The sequence below is a fragment of the Ixodes scapularis genome, unplaced genomic scaffold (genome assembly GCF_016920785.2).
Source record: "Ixodes scapularis isolate PalLabHiFi unplaced genomic scaffold, ASM1692078v2 PGA_scaffold3__209_contigs__length_174095766, whole genome shotgun sequence".
Taxonomy (NCBI): domain Eukaryota; kingdom Metazoa; phylum Arthropoda; class Arachnida; order Ixodida; family Ixodidae; genus Ixodes; species Ixodes scapularis.
In genome coordinates, this window is record NW_024609868.1 from 40,828,619 (window position 1) to 40,855,560 (window position 26,942).

The 26,942-nt window shown below is 45.2% G+C and overlaps 1 protein-coding gene across 1 annotated transcript; it reads right to left on the minus strand.

The window, feature by feature from the left end:
- Window positions 1–1,721: 1,721 nt before the first annotated feature.
- Window positions 1,722–21,345, minus strand: LOC8026824 (cytochrome P450 3A4). The gene is made up of 4 exons (XM_029985162.3): window positions 21,105–21,345; window positions 14,023–14,212; window positions 4,365–4,573; window positions 1,722–2,727 (listed from the first exon to the last, which is right to left on the minus strand). Exons 1-4 carry the CDS (start codon window positions 21,282–21,284, stop codon window positions 1,786–1,788), a joined length of 1,521 nt encoding a protein of 506 aa, XP_029841022.3. The 5' UTR covers window positions 21,285–21,345; the 3' UTR covers window positions 1,722–1,785.
- Between the last annotated feature and the right edge of the window lie 5,597 nt (window positions 21,346–26,942).

Sequence of the window (26,942 nt, forward strand, 5' to 3'; positions counted from 1 at the left end):
CATTACATTTTTCTCAAGAACCACTGTTTCCGCTTATATCGCCGGCTACGTACTCTACAGCGTGCAGTGTAAGCAACACATCAACAACCTGATGACTCATAGCCCATGTAAGCGCTTATTTTAAAGTTGCATACTCTCCCTACCTTATACGAATATTTCTAAATCACCGTTAACGTACAGGCGAGCTGGTGAACATTAACCATGATGAATAAAACCCGAGACTGGGGTCTGAATGAGAAGCACCATAGGTCCAGAGAACAGAAATAGAAAAAGGACTGTACGACGTCTCAAAACGAGGCGTCGTTGATTTTGTTTTATATATTTTTTTTATTTTTTATGCTTCTCTTTTATCCCCCGGCCTCAAATTTATTTCATCACGATCATGAACCACATTCATAGCACATTTATATCACGCTACAATTACCTTAATCAGACGAACTAACTTGGACATGGGTAATCCTATTTCAATTCTTGTGGCTGCTACGAAATGTTTCGCCTAAGAACCTATTCACCGTTCTAACGCTTATCGCCCAGACTCATTGGATTCTGGGCACGGGCGCAGCTCACGGAATTCCGTGGCAGAAAGCTACAGGTCATGATCAGAACACGTTAAGGCGGCGGTACCACTTTCGCCATCATTATTGTTGGTGATTAACGTTTTATTTTTTACGACACTTAGAAAGCCGCTACGGAGCTGTCGTTTTGCACGAATTTTTGTGATTACAACAAAATTTTATTGACATAACTAATTTACGTGATCAGAAAATTAGAAATTTAGAAATCGTGTACCGGATCCCAGATTTCTCCTTTTTTCATAAAGTTAGGACCACCATCTTTTCATTCATACTGTCATGGCTGTTGTGGTTGTTTTGTATACAGCCTTTTTTGCGGCTTCAATTTTAAAACAAGATAAAAATATTAAAACATTATTTTAACGATGCAGGTTGATTTTCTAAGGCTATTTTAAAATTGAAATCGCATAAAGGGCTTTATACAGAACAAGCCCACAGCCGTGACAATACGAATGAATAAAAAAAAAAGGTAATCCTAACTTTATTAGTAAACGAGAAATTTGCGATCCGGTATGCGATTTCTAAATTTCCAATTTTCTGATCACGTAAATTAATTATGTCAATAATGTTTGGTTGTAATTTACCCACCAATATTAGAAAGATGCGTGCAAAACGCCAGCTCTGTAACTGCCTTTTAAGTAACGTAAAAAACTAAAACGCACCAGCAATCAAGATGGCGGCCGTGGGACCGACGCCTTAATTAGGCCTGGCTTACGCTTACACCGAATCCACTGCCACCAATACATAATCGGCCGCGGCGATGTACACATGGCCGCGGCCGTGTGTACATCGTTATGGCAGCAGCCTGATTACCGCAGTAGACATAAAGATAAAGTGGACCAAGCGTCGTTGCAAATAAAAATTCTCTCTCTCCTTTCTCTCGCTGAACGCGATTGTTCGAAAGATCTATACTCTGCGTTACTCTGCCAATGTGTAGGTTCCTTTGAACCTACACTGCCAATGTGTAGGTTCCGATGAACAAATCACAAAGCGCTTCTCGCTTTGTGATTTGTTCATCGGAGTTCTTAGCTCCGAAAACCACAATTAGTCAACTGCGGAGCGATAGTACGAGGCCCTGCCACGCCGTCCGTTTCTTAGGCTGTGAGTGACCATAGCTGTGTAACACTTCAGCTAAACTCCTTCAAGACGAACTTTTGCAACCATGTTTACTCGCTCATGTGCGTTATTTCACTTTGTTCCGTTAAGTGTTCATTCACCGCTCTGCTTTGTTCTCGAATTTCAGTTTGATGCCATCTACTGGACGAAGTACCAGGTTGGGTACCGTCACTGGGATAGGATCGACCGTCTCTTCACTTGGGATCACCCTGTACTTGCGCAGAATCTCACAAAGCGCCATTTTGACTTCGAGCAAAGCTAATCTTTTCCCAAAGCAGTACCTGGGCCCTAGGCCGAACGGAATAAACGCGAGCGAATGGCGCTCCGGGTGCTCTTCGGCGAACCTGTCCGGGAGGAACCTGGAGGGCTCGGGCCAGGACTCGGGATCTCGGTGGATGTGCCAAGCGGGAGCGAAAACAGAGGCTCCAGCCGGAATGAACTGATCCATCACGGTCATGTCCCGGGGACATATTCTTGCAATCAGAATTGGGAGGGCAGGGTACAGCCTCAAGCTTTCGTTGATCACCATGTCCAGGCGTTTGAGATTCTGGATGCTGTCCAGGGAGATCTCATCGTCGTAGTGTAACACGGCGTCAATCTCGGAATGTACTTTTTCTTGTTCTTCGGGATTCGTGGCCAAAAGGTAGAGCGTGAATCCAATCGCCGTAGCTGTTGTCTCGAAGCCAGCGGCAAGAAGAACGAGGGAGTTGCCAATGACGTGACGGTCCTCAATGAGAAGACCGCTCTTCTGCACGTTGTATGTCTTGTCCTCAACACCGGCTTGAGCGTCAAGCAGCATCTGAAGCATGTCGTCTTCACGGGGGCTTTGTCCTAGGCGCCGCTTCTCCACAGTGTCGCGCACGTTTTCGGCGATGCGATGGAGCATTTTAGAAAGACTGGTCAGCGGGTAGATACGCTTAAGGATGCCCCTTATTCCAGGCAGGGCGAGAGTGCTCTCGATGGCGGTTGAGTCTAAATCTTCAAATATTCGCCTGAGCCCGAGCAGCAACGGGTCGTCCGACTTCAGTTGGCAGTTTACCTGTGGATTAGACATGAGACACTCTTTTTAACCACAATTATTGCGTTGCCGTACTATACGTATTTGTTTTCTAACGAAGGGGAGAACGTTTTACAGCATCAAGATAACAGGAAACATACAGGAAAAGTTAAGCGACGGGAATAATATTGGTATTCAAGATATCCTCGTCAGACAAGAGCGACGACCAACAACAAGCGACTGCGAAAAACGAAAATGAGCCACAAACACCGCCTCACCTGCATGGTGGACGCGAAGCAGAACACACGGACAAGGAAACTTTTCCAAGGGAACTGAAGTTGTCAACAAAACACTTCAAAAGACACAGAAAACAGGGTCGGGCGACGCAGTTTGCGTGTTCTGCACTTTGGGCGGGAAGCGCGCCGAAAAACACTAAGAAAGTAGAGAAATCGTTATTAGAGACCAGCTCTTAGGCGCCCGTTAAAGGGTGTAGCGGCGTCAACGTAGGCGTAACCGCGCGCGTTGCATTATGGATCGTCACAGTTTCCCCTGTAAATTTAGCGGGAAAACTGAATTGGTGTTGAGGTCACGTGACGTCGATTTCCCCGCTAAGTTTAGCAGGAAAGTTTAGCGAAAGTTTCTCGCTAAATAGAAGGAGAGGAGGGAAAGGAGGGGCATACCCTGCCCTCCTCCTCATCAAGAACTGCGCTCTAATTTCGCATTACTGAGAATTGTAAACGTCCTTCATTTTTTTTAAAATCTGAATTAAAGCTTTCGCTTGGTTTTTATTTGCCGTTGGCAACTTTTTGCAAACCGGCATGATCTTCCTAACCCCTAATCTCTAGCCCGTCCAAGAAAGTATGGGTTTTATTCTAAGTATCTGTTATTAAAGCAGCTGTGTTAATAGGACAGATCTGTCGGTACTATACTGAATTTGTTTTAATGACCTGTAGTAAAAAAGGACAAACGCCTTCAGTGTGCACCATAACGCCCGAATGCCATTGCGTTCCACTGAGGGTTCCACAAGTCAACATAATTTCTCATCTACACCCTTAGAGATAGGAAGTGTATAGGGGTCCATCCCTTGTCCCATGTGTAACACCCCATAACTACATTTGGACGTTCAGTCCACTGACGTCGAGCTGGCAATACCAACTTTTACGAGCGGCTTAATAGCTGTTGGATATAACGTACTAAACAGCTAATCTGTGTATCAAAGACTAGAAAAAGAACTTTTTGCAGCAGTGCCAAAAAACCTTCATTGTCCTCCTGCAGTCATCAATGCGTACATTAGTTATTTTAATAAGTTGTATTGGTCGACTATCAAGCCGCTCTCGAAAGTTAATATTATCAAATCGACGTCTGTGGACTGAACGTAGAATTGTTGTTTTCGGGTGTTACATATGGGACAAGGGGTGTACCCCAATACACCCAGTGCATAGGCTAATATAGTCGCCAACAACTTGAGAAACGTAGGTCATGGTTTATTTACTTCACGATTCTGCTTTGTGGTTTCTTTTTCTGCATTTTCATTGGCTTATGCCGCAAACCTGACTGGTTGCGAAGTAACAATAAGATGCTCGAGATGTGCTCGCGTCCTGTTTATAACCAAACGATGGATTCTACAGTGTTCATGTGTCGCGTGTACCGTTGTCCGGTATAACCACACGTGCACCCACCTTCCATGCCAGTGCACACTTGGTGATAACGTCTAGGGAGTATCCCTCGGCCACGTCCATGATATCGACAAGCTCGTCACGTTCGTGATGCCCTTCGAGGACTCGCACAAGTTCCTTCGCACATCCGCTCACGATTCCAGAGCAACGGTTCACCCTGCTGGCGGTGACGGTGGCATTGAGCACGGTGCGCACCTTCTTCCATTCCTCGCCTGGAAAACAGCGTTTGTACCATATTAGGCATCAAGTGAAATAGCTATATTCCTTATTGATGTTGCCGTGGTTTCATACACACCTTAGTGAGCAACCACATTTCAAAACCTAGTCTGGCCACCGTGGTACATCCCCGATTGTGGATCTAACCACGGTGGCACGTTCCAGGCAACCTAGTGGTTTTTTTTTTGGTTTTTTTTCTGCTTTCGAGAGTAATTGATATGGCCCGCCGAGAGCGAGAGGTTTGTTGGTGTTGCCACTGAACGACCTAATACAACGAACACCTCCTTGAATGATCAAAACCTGCTAACATCTTCTTCTTCTTCCATAAAACGCCGTCATTGCCTGATGGCGCCAACGGACTACTTTGAAAAATCCCAGCAGGGAACACTGCAAGCGTTGTATTATGTGACTTTTTTTGACTACGGATAGCAGTTGCGTGGTTTATGCTTCAATTGCCCAGTTGGCGAATTATTGAAACTCTAAAATACAACCCTCCCTTCCTCAAAAAAAAAAAAAAAAAAAAAAAAAAAGTTTTTCAGAGTTTTTTGCGTATTGGTAGGGAACACCAACATTATGATAAATTCAAAGAAAGTCACATATTCAACCAGAGTTTTTACAATACACTCTAGAGGCTCAGCTGGCGCTAGCGTCTACGGGACTTCCGATTGCAAATTGAAGCAGATAGCATGCAGTCTACATTTCCAGCCTCCCTGTGTATTCCTATGGGAAAACGCGTGTGAATTTTTTCTCTTCGCCGGAAAATAACATGAATAACTTTTGTCATTTCAATTGTACCGGATAGCATGTACCTTTATTGGTGTTGTGAAAGTGTAATTGCTTTAGTTACAAAATTTTTTTTACCACTGAACGATGTTAAAATTCGCTGTAGCTCAGGCCAAAACCTCCGTTTCAAGGAATGTATGTGAAAACGGGCGACGATTCTAAGCAAACTAACAATCGAAAGGAATGTAGAGTGTGTTCAAGGTTTGCTAGCATTTCGATGGTGCTTATACAGGGTGTTTTTTTTTTTTTTTTGCTTAACAGATTTGTTTAAAAAAAGACGTGAAAGTTAGACTTATGCCGCTTGTGGAAATGAGTTATACGGCCAGGGGGACATATTATAGAGGGCTAATTGTAACGATCAGTCGTCTAATTATTTAAATTTCGTTAATTAACTTTTTTATTAATGAAAATAGACATATGGTTTCGATTAGAAACTTGCTCAGCGTCATCAAAAACCACTAAATCAGATATTTTCAGAAAGACTTTGGGCGCATGAGAAGCGTAGTAGTGCACTAAAGTTACCGCTCCTGGAGCAGGTACAAGGCTAGGGCTAGATAAGAGACGGAAAAATCGCGCGGGCGCCATATCGCAACCGCTAGCTTTGTACCTGCTCCACGAGTGGTAACTTTAGTGCATTACTACGCTTCTCACGCGCTCAAAGTCTTTCTGAAAATGATTGATTTAGTGGTTTTTAATGACGCTGAACAAGTTTCTAATTCGAACCATATGTATAATTTCATTAACTAAAAAGTTAATTAACGAATTTTATTAATTAGTCGACTGATTGTTACAAGTAGCCCTCTATAGTATGTCCCCCTGGCCGCATAACCCACCTCCACAAGCGGCATAAGTGTAACCTTCACGGCTTTTTTTAAACAAACCTGTTCAGCTTAAAAAAAAAAAAAAAAAAAACACCCCGTATATTGCTAATATGCCCGTCCTGTCATTGGATGGAAATGACTCCGTCGTGCATCTTTACGATTGGTTAAAGAAACATTCGAACGCAAAAAATAAAGCATGTGAGCTACAAAAGGTGTATCTTTTTAATATTTCTTATATCGAGCAGTTTCTATCGGGCACCTGCTCTCTGGCTCCCCCTATTTGCAAAGATTTGGAGCGTGCGGGTGATGATTTGAACCCAGAAGAAGCGTCTTCGCACAATTCATGAACAGAAAGAAGAAGGCAGTACTTATTTATTGCAAACCTGACTATATTACGTGGCTTTCAATCTATTCTGATCGTCTGCGTGCACAAGGAGTTACTTATATAGTATTACTGCGTAGCTCTTGCCGCCTCTCTTGGTTTTCCACATGTCCTCCATTCGTTTGGCAGTGGCACGTATATCCCCCATGCTGGAAACCGTCGACGCCGTGTTCGCGCTAACAGTGTCCGACAGTGCACATAAATGCACGTACGAAGCGGTTTTAACACAGTTTTTTATGTCACGAATTCCAATTAAGAATGCTGTAACTGACCAATTATTTCGTCTGCGTGACTGAGAAATGTTCCAATGTGCCTAGTACGTACAAATTATTTGTGATATTTGCTCTTATAAGCGAGCACAGAGAGAAAATGCACTCTCGTTTTCCCATAGAAATGAATTACCGGAAGTCAATCTCTGACTGCTTGCTGTCTGCTTCAAAATGGAACAGCACACTGCGCCACCTGAGTCTCTAGCGTTTATTGTAATAACTCTATGTATTCAACACTCAGCACGTTGCATCATGGGACATGGTTGTCCATGGAGAGGATGGCACGGTTTCGGTTGCGATCGTGCCGTTGACGAAGTAGTGCACCTCAGCACTGCACAAAAATAAAGTTGGCACTCGCCCGTATTGCACCCACTCATCTTAGTGACAGCACCCCGTTGAGACACATACCTCCAGTGAAAGGAGCCGCGTTTACATGAATGCGACTTCAACGCATCGACTCCAATCATCCTTCGAATGAAGCCGACGCGGCGACGTTTACACAAAGGCTGTGTCTACACTACAGTGCCGCCCGACGGCACTCCACTCGCGCCCTACAAGTGCCGTCCGAAAGAAAGTCGGACGGCGCGTGTATCACTGGGGAGCTCGTTAACACCCCGCGGCGACAGTATGCGGCTGCCAATTACAAAACTATTCCATCATTTGGCCCCGTCGTACACGCCGCTTTGCGGCGTCCAGCCGGCAAACCAAGCCCTGTTGTCCCTCATGCACCTCCGGAAACGAAGTCCCATACCATTAGGGAGTTTTCGTAGACCGCGCTGCCCCCTCCGCTAAGCGTTCCGCAACGAAGAAGTTGCTACTGTACCTGCGCGCCGATAGCCTTGACTGTGGAGTTCCCGCTATCGTAGCGGGTTGCGGAGGGCCTCGCGGGACGGCGAAAACGATCTACGAAAACTCCCTATTATGTTCAGTAAAATTTCGTCGACAACATTCGTTTTTTTTTTTTTCAGTGTTACTCGTAAAAAAGAAATGTATATATCGCCAAATGCGTCGACAAAACAAACCGTTCGAGAAAAAAAAAAAAGAAAACAAAGAAAGCCTCCACTGGGGATCCAACCCGGGACCGCTGGCTTATGGGGCACACATCTTACCACTAAGAGAGAGAGAGGGAGAGAGAGAAACTTTATTTTAACCGAAGAGTGGAAGCTCTTCGATCTTTGCCCAGGTCCGGGCCTATGTAGCGGTGCCGGTCTCCGTCACCCATCATAGTTTGTGATGAACGAGCGATGGCCACCACAACTTCTGGAGTTCTGGAGGGTGGATACCCCTCGAACCAGCATAGATTCTGGGGCTGCGCAGCAGCCCACCAGAGTCGACATGAATCCCTCTCCCAGTTACCCCAGGACCTCACTCCAAACGGCTGGAAGGATTGGTCCTCCCCCCTTTTAGAACTCTTACCCCTAAGCTACACTACAGCTTCGAAAAATTTGTTTTGAGAACTCATTTTATACGAGACTTTCGGACGGCACTTGAGCGCGTAAGTGGAGTACCTTCGGACAGCACTTAAACTCTCCAAAAGTGCCTTTGGACGGTGCTCTAGAGACTACGTTACATAAACGCGCAGCAAGTCCAACACGAAGGTGGCGCCACGCCGTGTCGGAGATCAAAGTTAAAGGTGCGTTTCCGGCACCAGCCGCACCACGTGACCATGTTTTCCGGTGCATCGCATGTCGAGGCCTTTCGACACCACAGTGAAATCATACCCAGTTGTCCCACTCAAGGCCACTTTCGGTAATCGCGCATACACAGCGCTCCTCAAGCCTGATGGCGATAACTGAAGGTGTAAAACAAAAACAGACAAAAAAAGAAAATAGGGTAAAAAAGAATCGCAGTAGAATAAATTGAATGCGTTAGTGTTAATATTTTTATAAAACATTATAAGCTAGGTTATAATGGTAAACCATTATGAAAAGGAAAAATCGAGTAGTGACCGTTAGATTTCGAAGTTCGTTGCCCTAACCGAAGCCATGTCTTTAAACGTCGCGGGTCGCGTTGTGGGCGTTGTTGGTGTAGCTGTTCTGCGAATGTCCCTTTCCAAGTATACTTCTTTTTCGGCTGGATCCTCGCTTGGCGTTTTAATGTCATGTGAGTTACTGAATCACGCTATGAATGTGTTCTAAATGGGCCTGCTCAGGCAAGAAGCCAAAAAGCCGGGGACTCACTTCGCCGTTCGAGATGCCGGGATTCCGCTTCAAGTTCGTTGCTGGTGGGTGCAAACATTTTTTACATGTGCTCATGCTGTCCTTCGCGTCAGACATGGCACGATCGTCTTTTTTCCAACGCAGTGCATGTGATTCGGTTAATTTCTTAGTATGTACCTCGGACGTGACTTGTAAAACGGTCGAACTTAATTAATTGCTCGTTCACGCTTAATGATTTCGTAACCTGCACGCATCGAAGGTTTCACACCACTTTACTGGAAAAATTTAAAATATCGTTGCAAATGACGCTAGTCAGAGCCGAACCTGGGGTTTGATAATGTATAAAATTATAAAAGAGAAGTTTGCGTCAAAGTATAAGCATAAAAAAAACGCAACATTCTAAAAAGTGAATTTACCAGTTGTTATATATTTACAAACAGGCTGAGCAAGTTGACTGGGTACATTGAACATACTTCTGAATTGACTAGTCAGATGGATGTGCCTCGAAGGGAATTAACGGGAAGGCACCTCTTAAAAGGCCAGTTTCCTGGACTCACACCTGTCTTCTCTTTCTTCTTAGGATACCCTGTGGGTATGACAGCATTTGGCACCTGTCGTTCAGCATGCGTCGAGCTCCCCCCCCCCCCCCTTCCCCCCCCCCCCCCCCCCCCCCCCCCCCCCCCGTCAAGCTCGAGACATAATTTATCTGCGCTTGGCACGTCAAGCTGGGCATGCAGCAAGGCAACCCAACCACAAGCTCCAGACGTAATTTATCTGCGCTTAGACCCACAGTACTTCTCTAACTTAGGAATATAAATAAGGTATGTCTCACTTTGTCCATTCACCCCCCCCCCCCCCCCCCCGTATGCTGTTACTTCCCTTGATCCAGTACGATGGCTCCTCGGAGAATTAAAGAGAATACATCGAGGGCGACAGACGTGTGGAGGCAAGCTGCAAGGGCCGGACACCCGAGAAAAGGACCATCAGTAACCAGGGGGATAAAGTGAGAAAACTCAGGAGGGAGCTCATCATCTGGGCCACAAGAAGGAAATCGGAGACCGTATGCTGGGAAACTCGTCCACCCTCATCCTTTGGTGGTATGAGCATTCTCTGGTCATATTCGTACATGCGGTGAACTGTTACTGAAACTAGGTCGACTCATCCTTCTGCTATAGCTTTGGTAATGCTATGGACTCATGCCATAGCATTACCAAAGCTATGGCACGCGCGAGCCAACCGGAACATTTGGCTGAGGGACGTGACAACATATTGTGGGAGTATACTCCTCCTACGGAGAGCTCTCACAAGCCTTGCATCGTTGCTCTGATTAGCTCCAAAGTGCAGCTGCCTTTTTTTCTTTGTAAACTTAGGTTGAAACAGAGTGAAGCTGTAGGTGTGGCCACAGAAATCGACAGTTCGGCATAACGTTCCTCATGAAGGTTCTGGCATCTATCCTATGATCTTTTATGCAATTATGAATGTTGCAGGCCACAAGTGATCACTCTATAATAACCTGCAACTCGTCATATCTGTTGCATATCTGAAAAAAAAGCAGTGGCTGGGAGGGTTCTCTCCCTCATCACCATCTGTCTCAGTCAGGGCTGTCTTGAAAACCCCTTTCAAGTCATTAGTTAGAAAGGGAATTTCTGGGATACCGCTGACGCATAATAATTTCTGGCTTCTATGAGACTCTTGACAGGAAAAACCTTATGCAGTTGGAACCTGCGAGCCAGGTTTCAAACTGTGAGGACTACATAGATCAAGTCCTGCTTTGTACGAGTCGTCTCTCAGCATTCGGCATGCAAACTGTGGAGCAGTTATGGCAATTGGAGCTTCAGGCTCCTGAATACTGCAACTGTTGCCATCAGCACGACAACCACAGCCGGTTGTCGTGCCAGTAGACCTTGTTCTGAAGTCACCGAAGAAAAAACAATAACCAGTTGCTGCCATCATGTTGTGTTAGCCAGTGGTCAAGAACAAGACTTTTTCTCTCTGGATCTTGAACAAAGTGTTCTTTAATTAGTTTTCTCAAAGCTCTTTGACACACAATGGCACACATAACCTAGCTCAATGAACACCCTACCTGTTAGTAGTGTTTCCAGTTTGTGCTAAATCACGAAAGGAGCCCTTGCAGAATAAGGTAATTTTGTGAAAAAGTAAATTTTTAATTCCTCACACCGGAGATTCCTATCTGTTGGAATTTGGATAGGAGCAAGCTGTTGTCTGCGCTGTTAAAAGCCTTTCTGAAGTCTAACTGGACGATCTCGCACGGAGTTCGATTGTCGAGGCTGGTGCTGAGTGCATGGGTGACAGCTGCAAGGGCCGATTCGCAGCTCCTGCTGGGGCGGAAACCGTATGGGGGGGGAGGGGGGGGGGGGGGGGGGCTAAGGAAGTTTGATAACTCAAGGTGGGCTAAGAGTCGATTTTTAATGACTCTCCATTGTTTGGCAAACGATGGAGGTTATGAAGATTGGTCGGTATGAGTGGATGTCAGACTTGAAGGGGCACCGTGTCCATTCCGAGAGGCTTTACTGACGAAACTTTCCAGAATTTAGGAACAGAGCTGTGGGTGAGAAAATCGTTGACGAGGCGAGTGAGGATGGGAAAGATACGGCCAGCACAGGATTTAAGCAATGCAGGGTGGAGCCGTCTGGTCCAGGGCGTTGAGAGGAGTTGACAGGGGCAAGGGCTTCGTATGTTTCACTTTTAAGAATGATTATGGAAGAGTGTGGTTGCTGGTGTGCCCGCGACTGGCAGAGTTGTGGGTTGGGAGGGTCAAAGGTTAGGTGCGGTAGAGTCGACTTATGCTGCAGCCTGAGAAGAGTGGTAAGGGAAGAGCTCTGCTATGTCTTTAAGATTGGAATAGCGCCTGCCGGGATGTGTGAAACGGCGCATGGAACATTTTTTTTTTCATAGTGAAAACATGCCCAAGAGTTTGGTTTGGCAGGTTGCGTTTGCTGCTAGTTGCTGTAGGGAATCGTTATGGGAGATATGAACGAGATGCTTGACTTCGGTACTTGCTTGGTTAAGATGAGTGGTATTTCGAGTTTTTTGCGCTTTTTTGAACAGCCAGTGTTTACTGTCTGATTAAGACTGAAATGTCCTTTGTCATCCATGGAAGGCTGCCGCACCTCCAGTTGATCCTTAAGGTGAACACGATTGTACTGAATTGTTGATATGTTGAGCGAGAGGTCGTAGGCTCCGTCAGCCGATGATTGATCATACACGGTCGACCAGGGAGCGAGGTGGATAAGCTGATTGAGGTGAGGGGAATTGTTTTTTTAGAACTGATGGGAACTTCCTGGCTTGATGGCTCTCGCACATTGTCCTTTTTTTCTTGGCTCAAAACACTTTAGTCAACGTCATAATAAAGCCGTTATTATAGGTATTTCGCACATTTGACCTCGTAAATCCCGCAAAACCTTCGCTGTTTTGAAATGCTGTTCCAGGGTTACCGCATAGATGGCGCCAGTGTGCCAGTATGTTCTCTCGTCCTAAGAAATTTTAAGAGATTTCAACAAGTCCTGTCTCTCTTGGTCGTACTCGTTTGCAAGAGTGTGAACGGGCCTTAAGTCTTACTTCCCAAGGCTTGGACGGGGTTAGAAACAAGTACTGGGTCAGTTGCCAGTTGGTAATGCATTAGAGAGGACAAGAGCGCAAAAGGCACGGACAAGTAGAAGAGCGCTTTGTCCTGTCCTGCCCTGTTCTACTTGTCCGTGTCCTCTGCGCTTTTGTTCTCTATAACTTGGACGGGGGCCGCCCTCACCGAGCAGTTAGGCTATATTCTGCTCACTGTGATGGCAATAAAACCTCGCGTTTCTCTCCGGAAGATAACTGCGGGCGACCACACGAGACCGCTCTCCGCGCCGCCTACGAGGTTGGCCGCCGCCATGTTCTCAGCTGTTCACTTGCTCCCGCAGCGAGCGCCCTTCCCCTAATTCTCCCCGTTCCTAAATGCGATGCGGCCTCCGTTTACGTGGGCTGAATGAATGCGCATTCGCCACCTCGGTCCAGATCTGTCTAGCGACTTGAATGCGATGCGCTTCCTTAGCGCTTTATGCCGTTTACATGACCGCATTGAATGTGACAACTAGATTCGATGCGACAAAGTCGCATTTATGCGAACTATGCTAGGGCCTGCCTAAGATTAGCGAGGAGTAGAAGTACGACCTGCAACGTCCCATACTTATCTGGCGGCCTGGCCTTGAAATGCAGCATGAGCCTACCGGCTCACGGATTAATTAAGAGGAGCCGACAAAACAGGGCGACTGGCCCAGTATACTTCCTTCACGTGCCATCGTCGTCCTGCGTTTACCTGCGCACAAACTCCGACATGTTGGGAGCCCGAAAAAAACGTACTCCTGCAGCATTCCATCCATATCGGTAGGCAACACCAACAGTATAATAAATTTAAGGAAAGTAGCATATTTGAAACCACGAGCACTGTATTTCACTTGACGCGACGTCGTGAAGTGAGGTTGGCCTATCGAAACCGAAACCTAGAAGACAACCGGTACCAAAGATGCTTTGTGCGGCATTGCGCCGCCAGGATCGCTTCGATTGGGAAAGAATCGAAGTCAATGCCCGATACAGAGCCCAATGGCGGGCGTCTTTCGACGCGTTGATTGGACACGAGGCTATGCCGAACGCCGACCGCAGCACTCGTCTACAATCTTTGTCTTCGCTCCATCTCACTATGATGTGATGACATGAAAATTCTAATGCACAGGCTTTGAGCATTGAACGTGGAGTTGGCCAAGACTACGACTAATTTCCATCGCGTTCCTTGAACACGTCACCAAACTTGATTATCTCAAGGGATTAGTCACCGCGATCAGAATTGACACGCAACATCGCCGTTACATCTACGTCAGAGGGCGCCTTTGAAACGTCAATGGCACGTACTCATTTGCCGCCATACCTGTACTACGTTGAGGGTGTTGCTGCGTGGCAGCGAGCTTCCACCGTGCTTCATTTGTTACCACCGAAATTCTCCCGTCTTAGCCCTCCTATATTGAAGATGATTCTTACCCCGGAGAAAAGCCAGAGAACTAATGTAGGGCTCCACCTCAAGGACGACCTGCGGCCTGTCTGTGAAGGTGTGCGCCTCTTTGACAAAGATCTGCCGCACCAGGTCCAGATCCGTGACGACCATGCAGGGTTTTTCGGCCATGAAGAACCCGAACACCTTCCCGTACCGGTCGACCCATTGTTGCATCACCTGCGTAGAGGCCGAAGCGTTCAATCTCTTCAGAAAATCAGAAAAATCCTCCTGTATATTCTAGGAAATAGGACACCGCCGTAAGTTTATCATAATCCCGCCAGCTCAAAAAACGCAGGGCGTGGCCTAATATGATAATCACGCCTCTTGCCATCATCATTGGTTCTCCGGCGTTCTTATCCACCAATGCCGCAATCTGATTGGCTGCCGAGCGATGTAGATGGGCTCGGGACTCGCCACGCTCTGCGTTTTTTTCAGCTGGAAGTGACCATAGTCGGCGGGCGATACGGTATCTAACGTAAGTAACGAGGTATTCGAGAGCTTCAGTAGATTGTTCCGATGCCTCCGGTAACGATACCCGATACTCCGTCACCGCCTTTGCTCACGCATCGTATTGTTATCGGGTATCGTTATTGGGGTTATCGGGTGTTTTGAAACGATCTACTAAATCTCTTTGTTACCACTCAAATTATGCATTTGGGTTTCGGAAGGGCTCAGTCGTGGCCCTTATCAAGGTTCAAGTTTGACCGGGTTTGTATTTTTCTAACTTTCAACGGAAAGTATACAGGGTGTTTCAGAGAACGCAGGTCAAATCGCTCCGGCGTAAACTAAGCATCGCACAGAAAAAAGGCTAATGCCGTGTTGGTGTCTGCCCAAGAATCTATTTTGAAAAAAAAAAAAAAAAAAATAAATAACGTTTGGAACAATTAGTTTTTGTTCTGTTTTTTAGAAAGTAACTTTTTGTTCTGTTTTTTAGAAAGTAACTTTTTATTTGTTCATTTTAAGGCCACAGTTTCAATTGGAAACTTACTGGGCATCATCGATAACCCATATATCAAAACGTTTTAGACAAGTATAAAGCATGCCGAGCATTTTACCATGTTTTGAAAAACCCTTTAATTCTGACGGGAAATGATTGGGTCGAAAAGAGGCGTAGGCCTAAAATGAGGTGTGCTCCGCAACACGGAGCATGACTGAAACACGAGAAACGTCGGTGTCACATTTTAGACTTGATTTTTAAGTTTAGACTTATTTTCAGCCTGTTCATTTGTCTGCGTATATCGCAATTATTGGCTCTTTGACTGTTTAACGAGAAAGTGCACCCATGGGCATTTTTAAGTACACAGAAAACGTTTGCCATAGTATCAGACAGCACGCATCATGCCTATACAGCAAAGCTTTTGCAGACTCGCGAAATAATGCGCGCCTGACTTGTCTTTTCTTAGCCATACATCGCGACAGAGCGGGTCGGGGGCCCGCTCAATTGTGGTACTTCCCTACGGACTATGACCAGACTTCGAATATCGCGTTATGCTCCTGGGCTTATTTTTAACGAAGAAATAGGAAACGTGACTTGCAAATCTCACGCAGCCTTTTGCGTTAAATTCTAAAATCTGAAAGCTTTCGCGTTTTGCGGGTTCCCAGCGGAGAACACGGGAACCTACAAAGAGGGAAAGGTCGAGTCTATCCAAACGCGCAGCGACAGTCCACTCTTTTTCCCGTATCGCCACCTACCGGCAAAGGTTGAAAGGTTGTTGTGGCCGTGTTTGAGGGTTTCTAGTTTTCCAGGGCGTCGGATTTTTGTCTAGTTCATGTGTCTCCGCTACTTTTCGGTGACAGCTGAAGATTGCCGACGACGAGGACATCCCATTCCCGTTTCAACCTGACAGCTGGGTTGAGAAGCCACCGTAGTTCACGGGCCTATCCTCAAGACGAAGTGTGACGCGATACCTTTCGTAAAAGCGCAATTTTTGTTCATCGCTCGTGTGACTGAGATCTGACAGCTCTTTCGTGTAAGCGAACACAGCCGGCAAAATGTCTGGGTGATGGTTGTCTTTGGATGGTTTCCCTGCTTATTAGCGGCAATGTAACGATCACGCAACCTTCTAAGTTGCTTTTCTGAGGAATTAATGCGAAAGAACTGTGATGAAGTGAGCTGCGCATAGTCGGGAATGCTTATTCACCTCCCCAAGTCTTTGTAGGGTCTGAAGGATCAACCATCATCACTGCTCAAACCGACGCCGCCCTTCAAGCAAAATCACATTTTGTAAAAAAAAAAGTTTTTTTTTTGGCCGATGCCGATTTTGACATTAGAACGCAACACAGCGCCTTGTGATCGCCCAAGCACACCGAAGATCACACGCCGCGGATTACGTCAAGCAAAATGGCAGCCTTGTTTTCCACCCAGCCTGATCCGACTTGGGAACACGTGCGTTGTGTAACTCTCAAACTGGTAAGCCGGAAAAGGTTCGATTGGCGCGTTCTTCCGGTCAAGACGTGAAACAGCGGAACGAGGAGAAAAAACACGGGTTGGGGGTTGAGGGTATAGCACTGGCGATACGAGCCTGGCTATAGAAGAAGCCAGGGGTGGGCAACATACTTCGAAAAGTGTATCGTAACACAAATACAAAATACTTCGGCAAAGAGGTATTTAATTAAAAGCACAATTAGTTATGTAAACAGGTATTATTCGACATACTACAAAAATGATTTTATCTTAATTAAATATGTTTCAAATACATTTGATTCCCATAGCTTGATGGAGAAATAATAAAAATAGACTAAATGCTCCGATAACCAAGTGCATGAAGCGGCAATATCAGATCTGACAATAAATCTATTTGACGCCACTGAACTATAAGATAAGGCGGGATAAATATTATGCAGTCCGTGATAGGCAATGGACTTGTAAAACAAAAGAAAAAACGAAATTTGTTCCAGGAGGCGAGGGCGTTATATCATTTGACCTCTTTATCACTCATTCGTGTTTCACAGAACAAAAGCTACAGAGAAGAGCAAAACAAGTGAACCACTGAGGTCGAATGCTTCAACTTGAAAAAAAGCTTGCTGTCCGATAACCGTCTGCAAGCATTTTGCAGGGGAAAATGAGTGCAACCCAAAAAACAAAGCCAATTTTTAAATTCCTCCCGTCCGTTCCTTGTTTCACCATTCTATATTTTTTGTAAGGTTATTGTGATCGACACTGCTAAGAATCATATTTTGACATACGAATCCCATTGCCAAGATAAGGCCGAATGTATTATATAGCTGAGGGTCCTTGAATGGTTGGTGCCAACAGTTTGTTCCTTATCTCGTGTCTCTCATCGCTAGTTGATTTCAGATACCAGACATCCTGTTACAGTTGATGTGAATGACCATCGTATCAGCGTGCGACGGGTACGTTGTCAGACGTTTATATATATACCGGGTGTTCATTTTTAATTCGAACAGATTCATTAAAAAAGATCCGTGAAAGATGCACTGATACTGTTTGTGGAGGTGAGTTAGACAACCAGGGGGACATATTATAGGGGGCTAATCGTAACGATCACTTGGCTAATTAATTGAAATTCGTTAATTAACTTTTTAATTAATTAAAATAGACATATGGTTCCAATTAGAAACTTGCACAGCGTCACCGAAAACCACTAAATCAGTCATTTTCAGAAAGACTTTGAGCTCGTGAGAAGCGTAGTAGTGCACTAAAGTTACGACTCGTGGAGCAGGTACAAGGCTGGGGCTAAATAAGAAACGGAAAAATCGCGCGGGCGCCTTACCGCAACCGCTAGCTTTGTACCTGCTCCACGAGTGGTAACTTTAGTGCACTACTACGCTTCTCACGCCTGAAAATGATTGATTTAGTGCTTTTCGATGACGCTGAGCAAGTTTCTAATTGGAACCATATGTCTATTTTCATTAATTAAAAAGTTAAATATTGAATTTTAGTTAATTAGCCAACTGATCGTTACGATTAGCCCCCTATAATATGTCCCCCATGGCCGTATAACTCACCTCCACAAACAGCATAAGTGTAACTTTCACGGATTTTTTAAAATAAATGTGATGGAATTAAAAATGAACACCCGGTATATTCTTTCTCTGCGAATTAGCAGTCGCATTGCACCGACAATTTGCTTATATCAAAACCAACAATGTCATTTCTCAACAACAGATCGACCTTCGGCTGACTGAACACCGAGACGTGTTATTTGCTCTCGCAATGGCGGTCGTATTTGAAAATTTATTTAACTACCAGTGTATTTCAAGGACCTATAGGTCTTTGTTTAACTAAATACAACCTACGAATACATTATGCAAATATGTAGTTAAGTAACAAATACAAAATAGTAAAATTATTTTATATACACGTATTTCAAAAACTGCCGATCCCCGGAAGAAAAAAAAAATTTATGACTTTTAGCAAACCGTTACCGTGTTCCTCGTACCTCAATACCTGAGCCTTTGAAGCGTGCTTTTAAGCGCGCACCTCGCGGTCATGATATCACCCGGTTGCGCGCTTAAAAGCACGCTTCAAAGGCTTCGCTGTTGCGGTACTGGTAACGGTTTGTCTAATACCCCTGTCAGACGGGCTAGTTTAGTGTCACTACAAGCGAGTGCACTTCGCGCTTAGTGTCATTTCTGTAGTGTGCCACACGGCTCCTTCCTGAGGAACGCACTTCGCTTGGAGTGAGTTTGACGAACTCACTTCGCTCGATCGAGCGCGTGGAATCAGTAGGAGTGTTTCAACAGTAAAACATATCAACACAGAAACCAAAAGCGTTGCGTAAGTTTTATTTTATAAAGAAAAATAAATTGGTGAAAGAGACGACATGTAAAAGAGTGGCATTGCAAAAAAAAAAAAAAAAAATAGTGGGGTGGATTTGGAGTTTAGGCTGATCTGAATCAAGATTAGCGGAGCGCTGAATTGATAAAAGACGACGACAAAGTCAGTCATTCATGGCTATCTTGGTTAGCAGAGAATGATAAAACCTACTTTTGTTTCAGCATGTAACTATTCGAGACAACACGATAATTATGATTTGATTAGGCAGTGTCAGGGGCCTCCTCTTAGACTTCCGTGGAACAAGCCGAACGCCAAAGTTGGATATGCTTCGTTCTTTATTTTGGCTTGCAATGATCGATCAGAATCAACCAATTGGCATAAAAATCGTTCATTAATGTAACGTTGTTTTAGAGCACAGCTCCTAGGCACCCGTTTTTGTGTTGAGCGGCGTCGGCGTAACCGCGCGTTGCATTAAGGGCTGTTCCCAAAATTACGTCACATGTGACGTCACGTGTGTCGTCACATGTGACGTCACGAGGGTAAAATTTTCCTGCTAAATTTCGCGGTAAAAGTTTTTGCTAAGTTTGGCGGAAAATTTTTTTGTTAAATTTAGAGGAAAATCTTTGCCCGTGTGACGTCACGTGACGTCACACTTAAAATTTCAGATGACGTGTCATGTGACGTCACACGTCAATTCAGCGGGAAATTTTTCCGGCTAAATTTAGCAGGAAATTTAGCGAAATTTTTAGGCTAAGTGGGATGGGAACAGGAGAGGAGGATGGGAGGGTACGGAGGGGGAGCAGCTGGTATACCCTCCACTTCGTACTCTTCCTCCCTCCTCCTGAAGAGCTGCGCTCCGATTCGGCATTACAGAGAATTGTAAACGTCACATTTTTTTAACGTGTCTTTATTAAGGGGTATCGGTGGCCGAGTTGGCAAGCGCCCACCAGATCGAAGTACGTGGAGAGAAAGCTCGCGCTGGAGAGGAACCCAGTGATCCTGAGCTCAATCCCCCAGCCCTGCCCGAAGAACACACTTCCAATGAAGTGAGTTCGGGGAGCACACTACGCTCGCTCCGGTAGACCAAGTGTGTAATCTCGATAGCAGTGTTCAAGGAGTTAAAATAATAGAAGAAATGAACGCTGCGTAAAATTAGCATTATTTTGATAGGAGTAATATTAGTTGCGCACTTGTTTCCTGTTGGCAGGAAAGTAGTGCATTATAGAAAAAAAAGCGGCTGATCTAGTTTTCAACCTTGGCCCCTGCGCGACGGCCAGCGACGCCCAGGAGGCACCTGCAAGACTCCACCAGGAATCTGAAGGTGGCAGGAGAGACGCGAAAGGCTTGCTTGAAATAGAACTCGCCCAAATGGGGCAATGTGTCTTCGAACCACCGTTCGTTCCTCTGGAAAGTCCACCGTTCTCGAATAATCACGGGTAGGTTGTCGGTCATTAGAGCGGCTATGGTGAAGGCATCGGCCGGCAGCTGCTGATCGATGTCACTTGAAATTCTTGCCTGTGAGTCGGCATCCAGGTCCAGCTGCCTCTTATCTGAAAGGCGCTGGGCTCTCACGGAGAAAAGTGCCCCAACCACGCGCTTCCACTGTCCAACATAGCGGATATCGCCCTCCAGCTCGTCCTCCACAGACTCCATGATGTTTCATTGTGACGAGTGGCGAGTGGCCGAGTGGGTTCGCGCACACCAGCTCGGAGCACGCGAAGCGAAAGCTCGCGCTGCAGAACACAGGAATCCTGGGTTCAATCCCTACTTCTGCTCGTTTCAATCTATACTCCGTTTCACCTCATGTTGTGCCGCAGCGAAGGCTAGATGCGCGAGCTCATAGCGTTGGGAGCTACTCTTAACGCACGAGAGCTTGTGCCGCCGAGATGTGCCCTAGAGCAAGGAGCTCGCGCTTGTAGCCTTTCCTGCGGTACATCATAAGGTAAAACAGAGTATCGTACCGTCGTGCGGACATGTATCACTGGCTTGAAATGGCTGATCGTAATGATCACATTGGATTTAAATTAAGATTCAAACTCGTGACTTAGCGCAACAATGTGCGGTAACGTGTTTCTGATAAGACGACGAAGTTATTTATGAAAAAATGCGTATGCACTGTAATATGTTGCGTGCCCATTACTTACCCATCGTTATTGCCATCATTTTGGAGTGACACTAAGTTTTCCCGTGTAGCACCAACACACTTGGAGTGTGTTTCGACGGGTTGAAGTGCACTCGCTTGTAGTGACACTAAACTAGCCCGTCTGACAGGGGTATAAAACTCCCTAATGTCGGTCGCGTGTTACAGTCAACAAATTTGGGTACTACCTGGAGGCGATCCTTCTTGAGTTGGTTCCAGTTGCCCCAGAAAAGCTCCGGACTGGGCCCCGGTATACCGTGTCGTCGAAACAGCCCGTGAGCGTGACGACGCTTGAACACCCAGAACAGGACGCCCGGTACCAGCACCAGGAGCAGGAAATTCGTCGCGGTCCAAATTAAGTCTGGCATAGCGAACGACCTGGGCCGGCGAGCGTCTTACGGGAGGATGTTGCCGCCAGCCGACAGGATATCCGACCCCTTCACAAAGAAGGATATCTCGCCAAATCGACGAGCAAGAACTTATCGTCAAGATATGAGGGCACGCCATTCCGTGTGACAGACATGTACACGTCTCTCAAATAAACTAACCAAATATTGCTCGTTACTCAATTAAAAAGCAACTAAATATACGATATTCTTTACTGAGATTTAAAAGGATCGCGTTACATCACATAGAAAGTAACGCGTTATTTTCTCGTTACTCTGTATGTTTCGTGTTTACGATCCAGTAACCGCTTCCAATATTTGTGGACGTTAATAATTCATCGTTTTTTTAATGCCTTTATTCGGGGATGACTCTGGCTATGCTGGCATACGTTGCGAACAACTTTTTATGGTCTATCTAAAGTTTTCTCGTCATGCAAAGTACAGGCACGAGCTGGGGTGTGAGCTATGAGTTGGGCCCTTGCGTTTACACGTTCCCCTCAACAACTAAACTTTTTGGCAGGTCATTACTCATCTCCTTTTAAATACTGTTTTGTGGGATTGATGTCATTCGAGAGGCAATGCAATCTTCTTTCATTTGATATTATGTATGTCGGTGTTTTTACTGTTCATGCGCATTTGTAGCGTTCAATGCGAACATGATGGCGCGGACCCTGACTTGCTCCGCTAGTTCATGTTTTATGAACGATTCATTAAAGATAACACCAAATACCGTGGAAGCCAATACTGGCAACCCCCGCGGAAAACGGGCGAAAAGTGACTGCAGCGCCCCTGGCGAGCTCGGAGTCTCCGCTAGCAGACAAATTCTCCAAAAGGGAGGCACTCACTTGATCGAATGACGTTTTAGCGAACGCCCACGTTTCATCGAACGACACTTTAGCGAATAGTCGGACGCCGCGAAGCGGCGTTTTCGGGTGGGCCAAGTGAGTTCATATTTTTGTAATGAGTTGCCGCAGACTGTCGCCGCGAAGCGGCGTAAAGCGCAGCGCGACGGATGGGTTAACGCGCGCCCCCGTTATTCGCTAAAACGAGCATTCGCTCAAATGTCGCCGTTCGCTAAAATGTCATTCGCTCTTGTGATATGGACCCCTCCAAAATGCATTGGTTTTGCCTATCTCCGTGCGAGGTGACCAACGAAAAAAACTTGTCACGGGCATTCGCTGCTTTGAAAGTTAAGAAAATGGGTGCCAGCTCATGAGTGAAGGACATTCTCTTCGCGTGGGAAAGATGTTACAGCTTTCTGGGCGCAATTTCGGAGTTCTCCCGAAGAAAACATTCTGTCACAACTTATGTAAGCCAAGCAAAACACGGATGTATGCCTTCACGCTGTTTCGTGAAAAAGGGAAATGTACAAACATTTCAGAACGTAGCATCGTTTCAACGTTATTGTTCTTATCAGTCAATTCGTTTTGTCGTTGCAATTCCCATTTTTCATGAATGTCTTGCTTTTAACCGTTTCGTCGAACAGGCGAGCTGGCTAATCCCGTTAAGATCGTCTCGGATGAAGAAGCAGAAGTCAATTTTGAACCACGTACGTTACGGCGATGTCAGTACGCTCCGAAAGAAGTCGTTGTGCATATGCAAATCTGACGCGATTGTAGATTAACAAAAGCGGAGTTACGAAAAAAGCAGACTTCTCGCGCTTGCAAAGAAAGAAGGGGAGAGCGTCGTAGCCCCGCGAAAAAAGGCGATTTCAGCCACGTTATTTTCAGTGCACAAATTCCGATTGTTAGCGCGGGGACGACCAACATCTTCTGCTTCGCTGCTTCTTCTACGACAAAGGCCGACACCCGTTGAACTGTCTCCACTTTTTCCATTTTTGAGTCTTCTTTCTTTTATATTTTTGAGGCGACGCCACTCTGCCGCGTTATTTCTTCCTCCTGCTTATATGTTGCTGTGTGTAATTTTTGTTTTCTTTTTGCTTTTTTTTTTTTTTTTTTGCCCGACGTGTAAAACATTGTGTATCCTTGCTTTCTTTGGCTTAGCTTTTACTCCCTTTCCTTCGCTTCGGCGCTACTACCCCTGGTTCGTCTGTGCTAGGCCCGGGCATTTTGAGGGCTGTCTGCAACTTTGCTGTTGTTGTTGTTTTCTTCCACTGTCGTCTGCGATGACCTCCTATTTTCGCCTTAGATTGAGTTTCTAATCCAAAATCGTCATACGTGCTTTTTGATTTTATTAAATATATTAGGAAATGTAAGCTCGTTATACATTTTTATTCGAATTTTATTTGTGTACTCCGGCCGGCACGTCTGCTACGGGTCATCGTTTGGTGATCAACCGGCCGCATTCGAGCATACACCAGAGCATACTTAGAGATGGCAGGCATGCTATGTGCTGCCTACCATTGCAAGAACAAGCTTGTGCGATGTGGTGGAAAATCTTTCTTCTGCTTCCTACGTCAACCTACGGACACCTACGTCAACAAGTACTTGAATGCACTTTTAAACTGCTTCATCAAGCGAGCGAACGAACAACCCGCCAAAGTCACTGCAAAAAGAAATTCGAAAGCAAAAAAAAGGTTGCTCACTGCTAGCACATATAGAAGATTGCTGCCTGCGACCAAAACATTTCTGCGACTCTTTTTTAGCGGGCAGTGTGAGCTGCACTACGTTATTTATTTCCCCTGTTTTGTTTTTAGTTCGTACCTACGCCGCGAAAGCAAATAAAGAAGTGTATAGCAAGCAGCTGAAAAAAAAAAAAAAAGGACGCATTCTTCTTTTTTCATCAGTTTCGTCTGTTGCTTCCGCTTTGTTTGTCGTGAACTCAACACCGGTGGCGACCACCAGCTACTCATTTGCTGCTTTCCATTTTTCTTTTTTTTTTTTTCTTTTTTCTATAAGCGCCGCAACGATCGTCGTCGTTGAAATAGTTTTCTGCTAGCTTCTTTGTTTTATTCGCCGTTATTCGTTTCTCTTTCCCGTTTCTTTTTATTTTCGTCGGGAATGGCGACACCATTTTTTCTGCAAAGTTCGGTAAGTGTTCGCACGGTCATTTTTATCCATACTTTTTGTTTTGTTTTTATGCTCCAGCAGCTCGTGCGCTTGCTCTGGTAATATTAACATGTCGTTTTTGCATGTTTAATGATTACGACGTAGTTCGAGTAGCTAAACGTCTTTTTTCCGCTTCCCAGACGCGTTTCAAACGCGTGTAACCTCCTGAGAGGCGTTCGATATCGCTAAATAAACTGCTCTATCTTTGTTTATGCGCGCGTTGTTATTCGATTGTCGTTGCAGTTGCGATCAGTGGATTCCCCTTGGCAAGTGGACTGACCGTAATAAATTGTTTCTTCTGTTAGGGTGACGAAACGGGGCTTGTAATGCTCGAGGACGTCGCGGAGCCTATACTTTTCCATTGCGTCGACTGCTTCCGTAGACTCCGAGTCCGCTAGAGGCGCCACTGTCACGTTCGCCGCCGCTTCTATGTGTTTTCGGAGGAGTTTCCAGTATTGGCGAAGCTATATCGTATTTGATAACAGTTTTGTTAAGATGATGTCGGAGCAGAATGTAACGATACACTTTTTTGGTATTTCCACTACTTTTGTTTTTTATCCCACCAAATATTGCCCTAAAATTGGCATTTTTCAGCAAAAATATGTTTTAATGACACATGCTAGGGCAATGAAATTAGCTACAGATGTAGTGCTTATAATTGATAATGTGCAGAAAAAAATTTAATGTTGTGTAAATTTTTTTTTGTTTACACAACATTTTTTTTTTGTAAATTTTATATCAAACGCAGCACTTTTTTGTGCTTCGAGTCATGGCACTTCAAATGCCGCTGAGGAAATAATTAAACTATGATAAAATCTTTTATAACATTTAGAGCTACAATGGTTGCCCAAAAGGTGGACGATGGCTTTTTTTTTTTTTTTTCAAAGTCATAACGCTCCAGGAGCGTTTCAAACTTACCTGTTTTGACGCATATATTTTTTGGACATCAAACAGATTTATTGACATCTGATAATATTTATTCTTTGGAATAGATATACATTGCGATGTATCAAATTTTAACAATGATCTTGCTTTGGTTTCTTAACAAATGTAGAGCTTAGCTAATTTTAAGAACAATTAAAACTGTCTGGGTGTTTTGTTGCGCTACCTGGCGGATGGCAGACAAACGGCTGATTTCTAATGTTCAAAAAATTTCCGAGGGCGGCGTTGGCGTCTGTATCATCATCAATCTCCATGTCTTTTTACCCTCACATTTAAAAAATATATTGGAGGATTTACTATCAATAACTGAATGGTTTAAGTATTGGGTGAGGTTAATAAATCTAACACAAATGATTACACAAGCGTAGCGTGATATAATGTGTTCATTATTCGATATGATTGAAATCAATAAGCAATGAAGACGAAGAGGAAAAGAATACACCCGAGTTCACTTTATGCCTAGAGTCACTATATGAGCTTTAGAGGACCGGTGCAACGATATTCAATTGGAATGTTTTTCACTCTACACGAGCTTACTGGCACACCTGGGACTCAAGGATACCCACACGCAACGCCACTGGCCAAGAAACTCCTTTGTTGCGGTGTAATTTCAAGGACAAAAGCGATCATTTTCATTCAATCTCTCCTTTGCAAAATTTGATGACGTAACGTGGGGATCGCACTACACCCAAGTGACGATATTTGAATGCGGTTCATAGATTGGACCCGAGCATTGCGTGGGCACTCGACTTGGGCTCGTGATAATTGCTAGTTCGAGAAGTATTCGGGTAGTGACCCGTGTCAAATCGCTGCAACGACGACAACAGCCGAGCCATAACAATGTCTGGAGCTCAGCGCGTGTCCTGCGCTTTGCCAACCCCAGCGCGTGGGTATGATCAACATTGGCGGCATATAATCGGCTCCAGATCACGTGGCCGCTTGTTCTGGCTGTGGGTTGAGGGGGTGAACGCTGCTCGTTTTTCTTAAATTTTTTTCTGGAACTTCTATCGCTTGGGGTGAAGAACGAACGCGTGTTTCATAGGTCATTAACGTTAGGGATCCGTTTTAAGCGGTATTTGCGCAAAGTACAAAAATTGTTGCATCGCTCCTTTAAAGTATCGGCACTCCATTCCCCAAAATTGTTTTGGACGCCATTTTGGGTCTTGTTCAGAGCAAACGCAACTGCCGATCATCATGATCCAAAAGTACGACTTCCTCAGCATTAGATGCGGTGCTAGGAAGCTGATGCACTATTGCAATGCTCTGTCACGGGTTGTTCAAACATTTGTGAGGGACGGAAAAGTGTTTTCTGTAATTTTAGATAAAGCTACATATAACTGGCAATCATGATTTTAAGCCACACTATGGCCAAGTGTCGTTACTCTGAACCGTAGCTAATTTACTGGCACAAGCGGGAACAATGAAGAAGAGGCGGGGGTCAAAAGTTAGTTGCTTGTGGAATCCACGGGGCTTACGTCATGGCCCCTCCATGTATTACAAGCCTCTTGAACAAGAGCATGAATAGTGTCATTAAATAAGCTACGCTTCAGAGTAGCGACACTTGGCCTTACTGTGGCTTAAAATCATGGTTGCCAGTTATTTGAAGCTTTATCTGAAATCACAAGAAACGCTTTTCCGTCCTCCACTTTAAACAGTTTGCGACAAAGCAAAGCAACATTACATGAGCTTC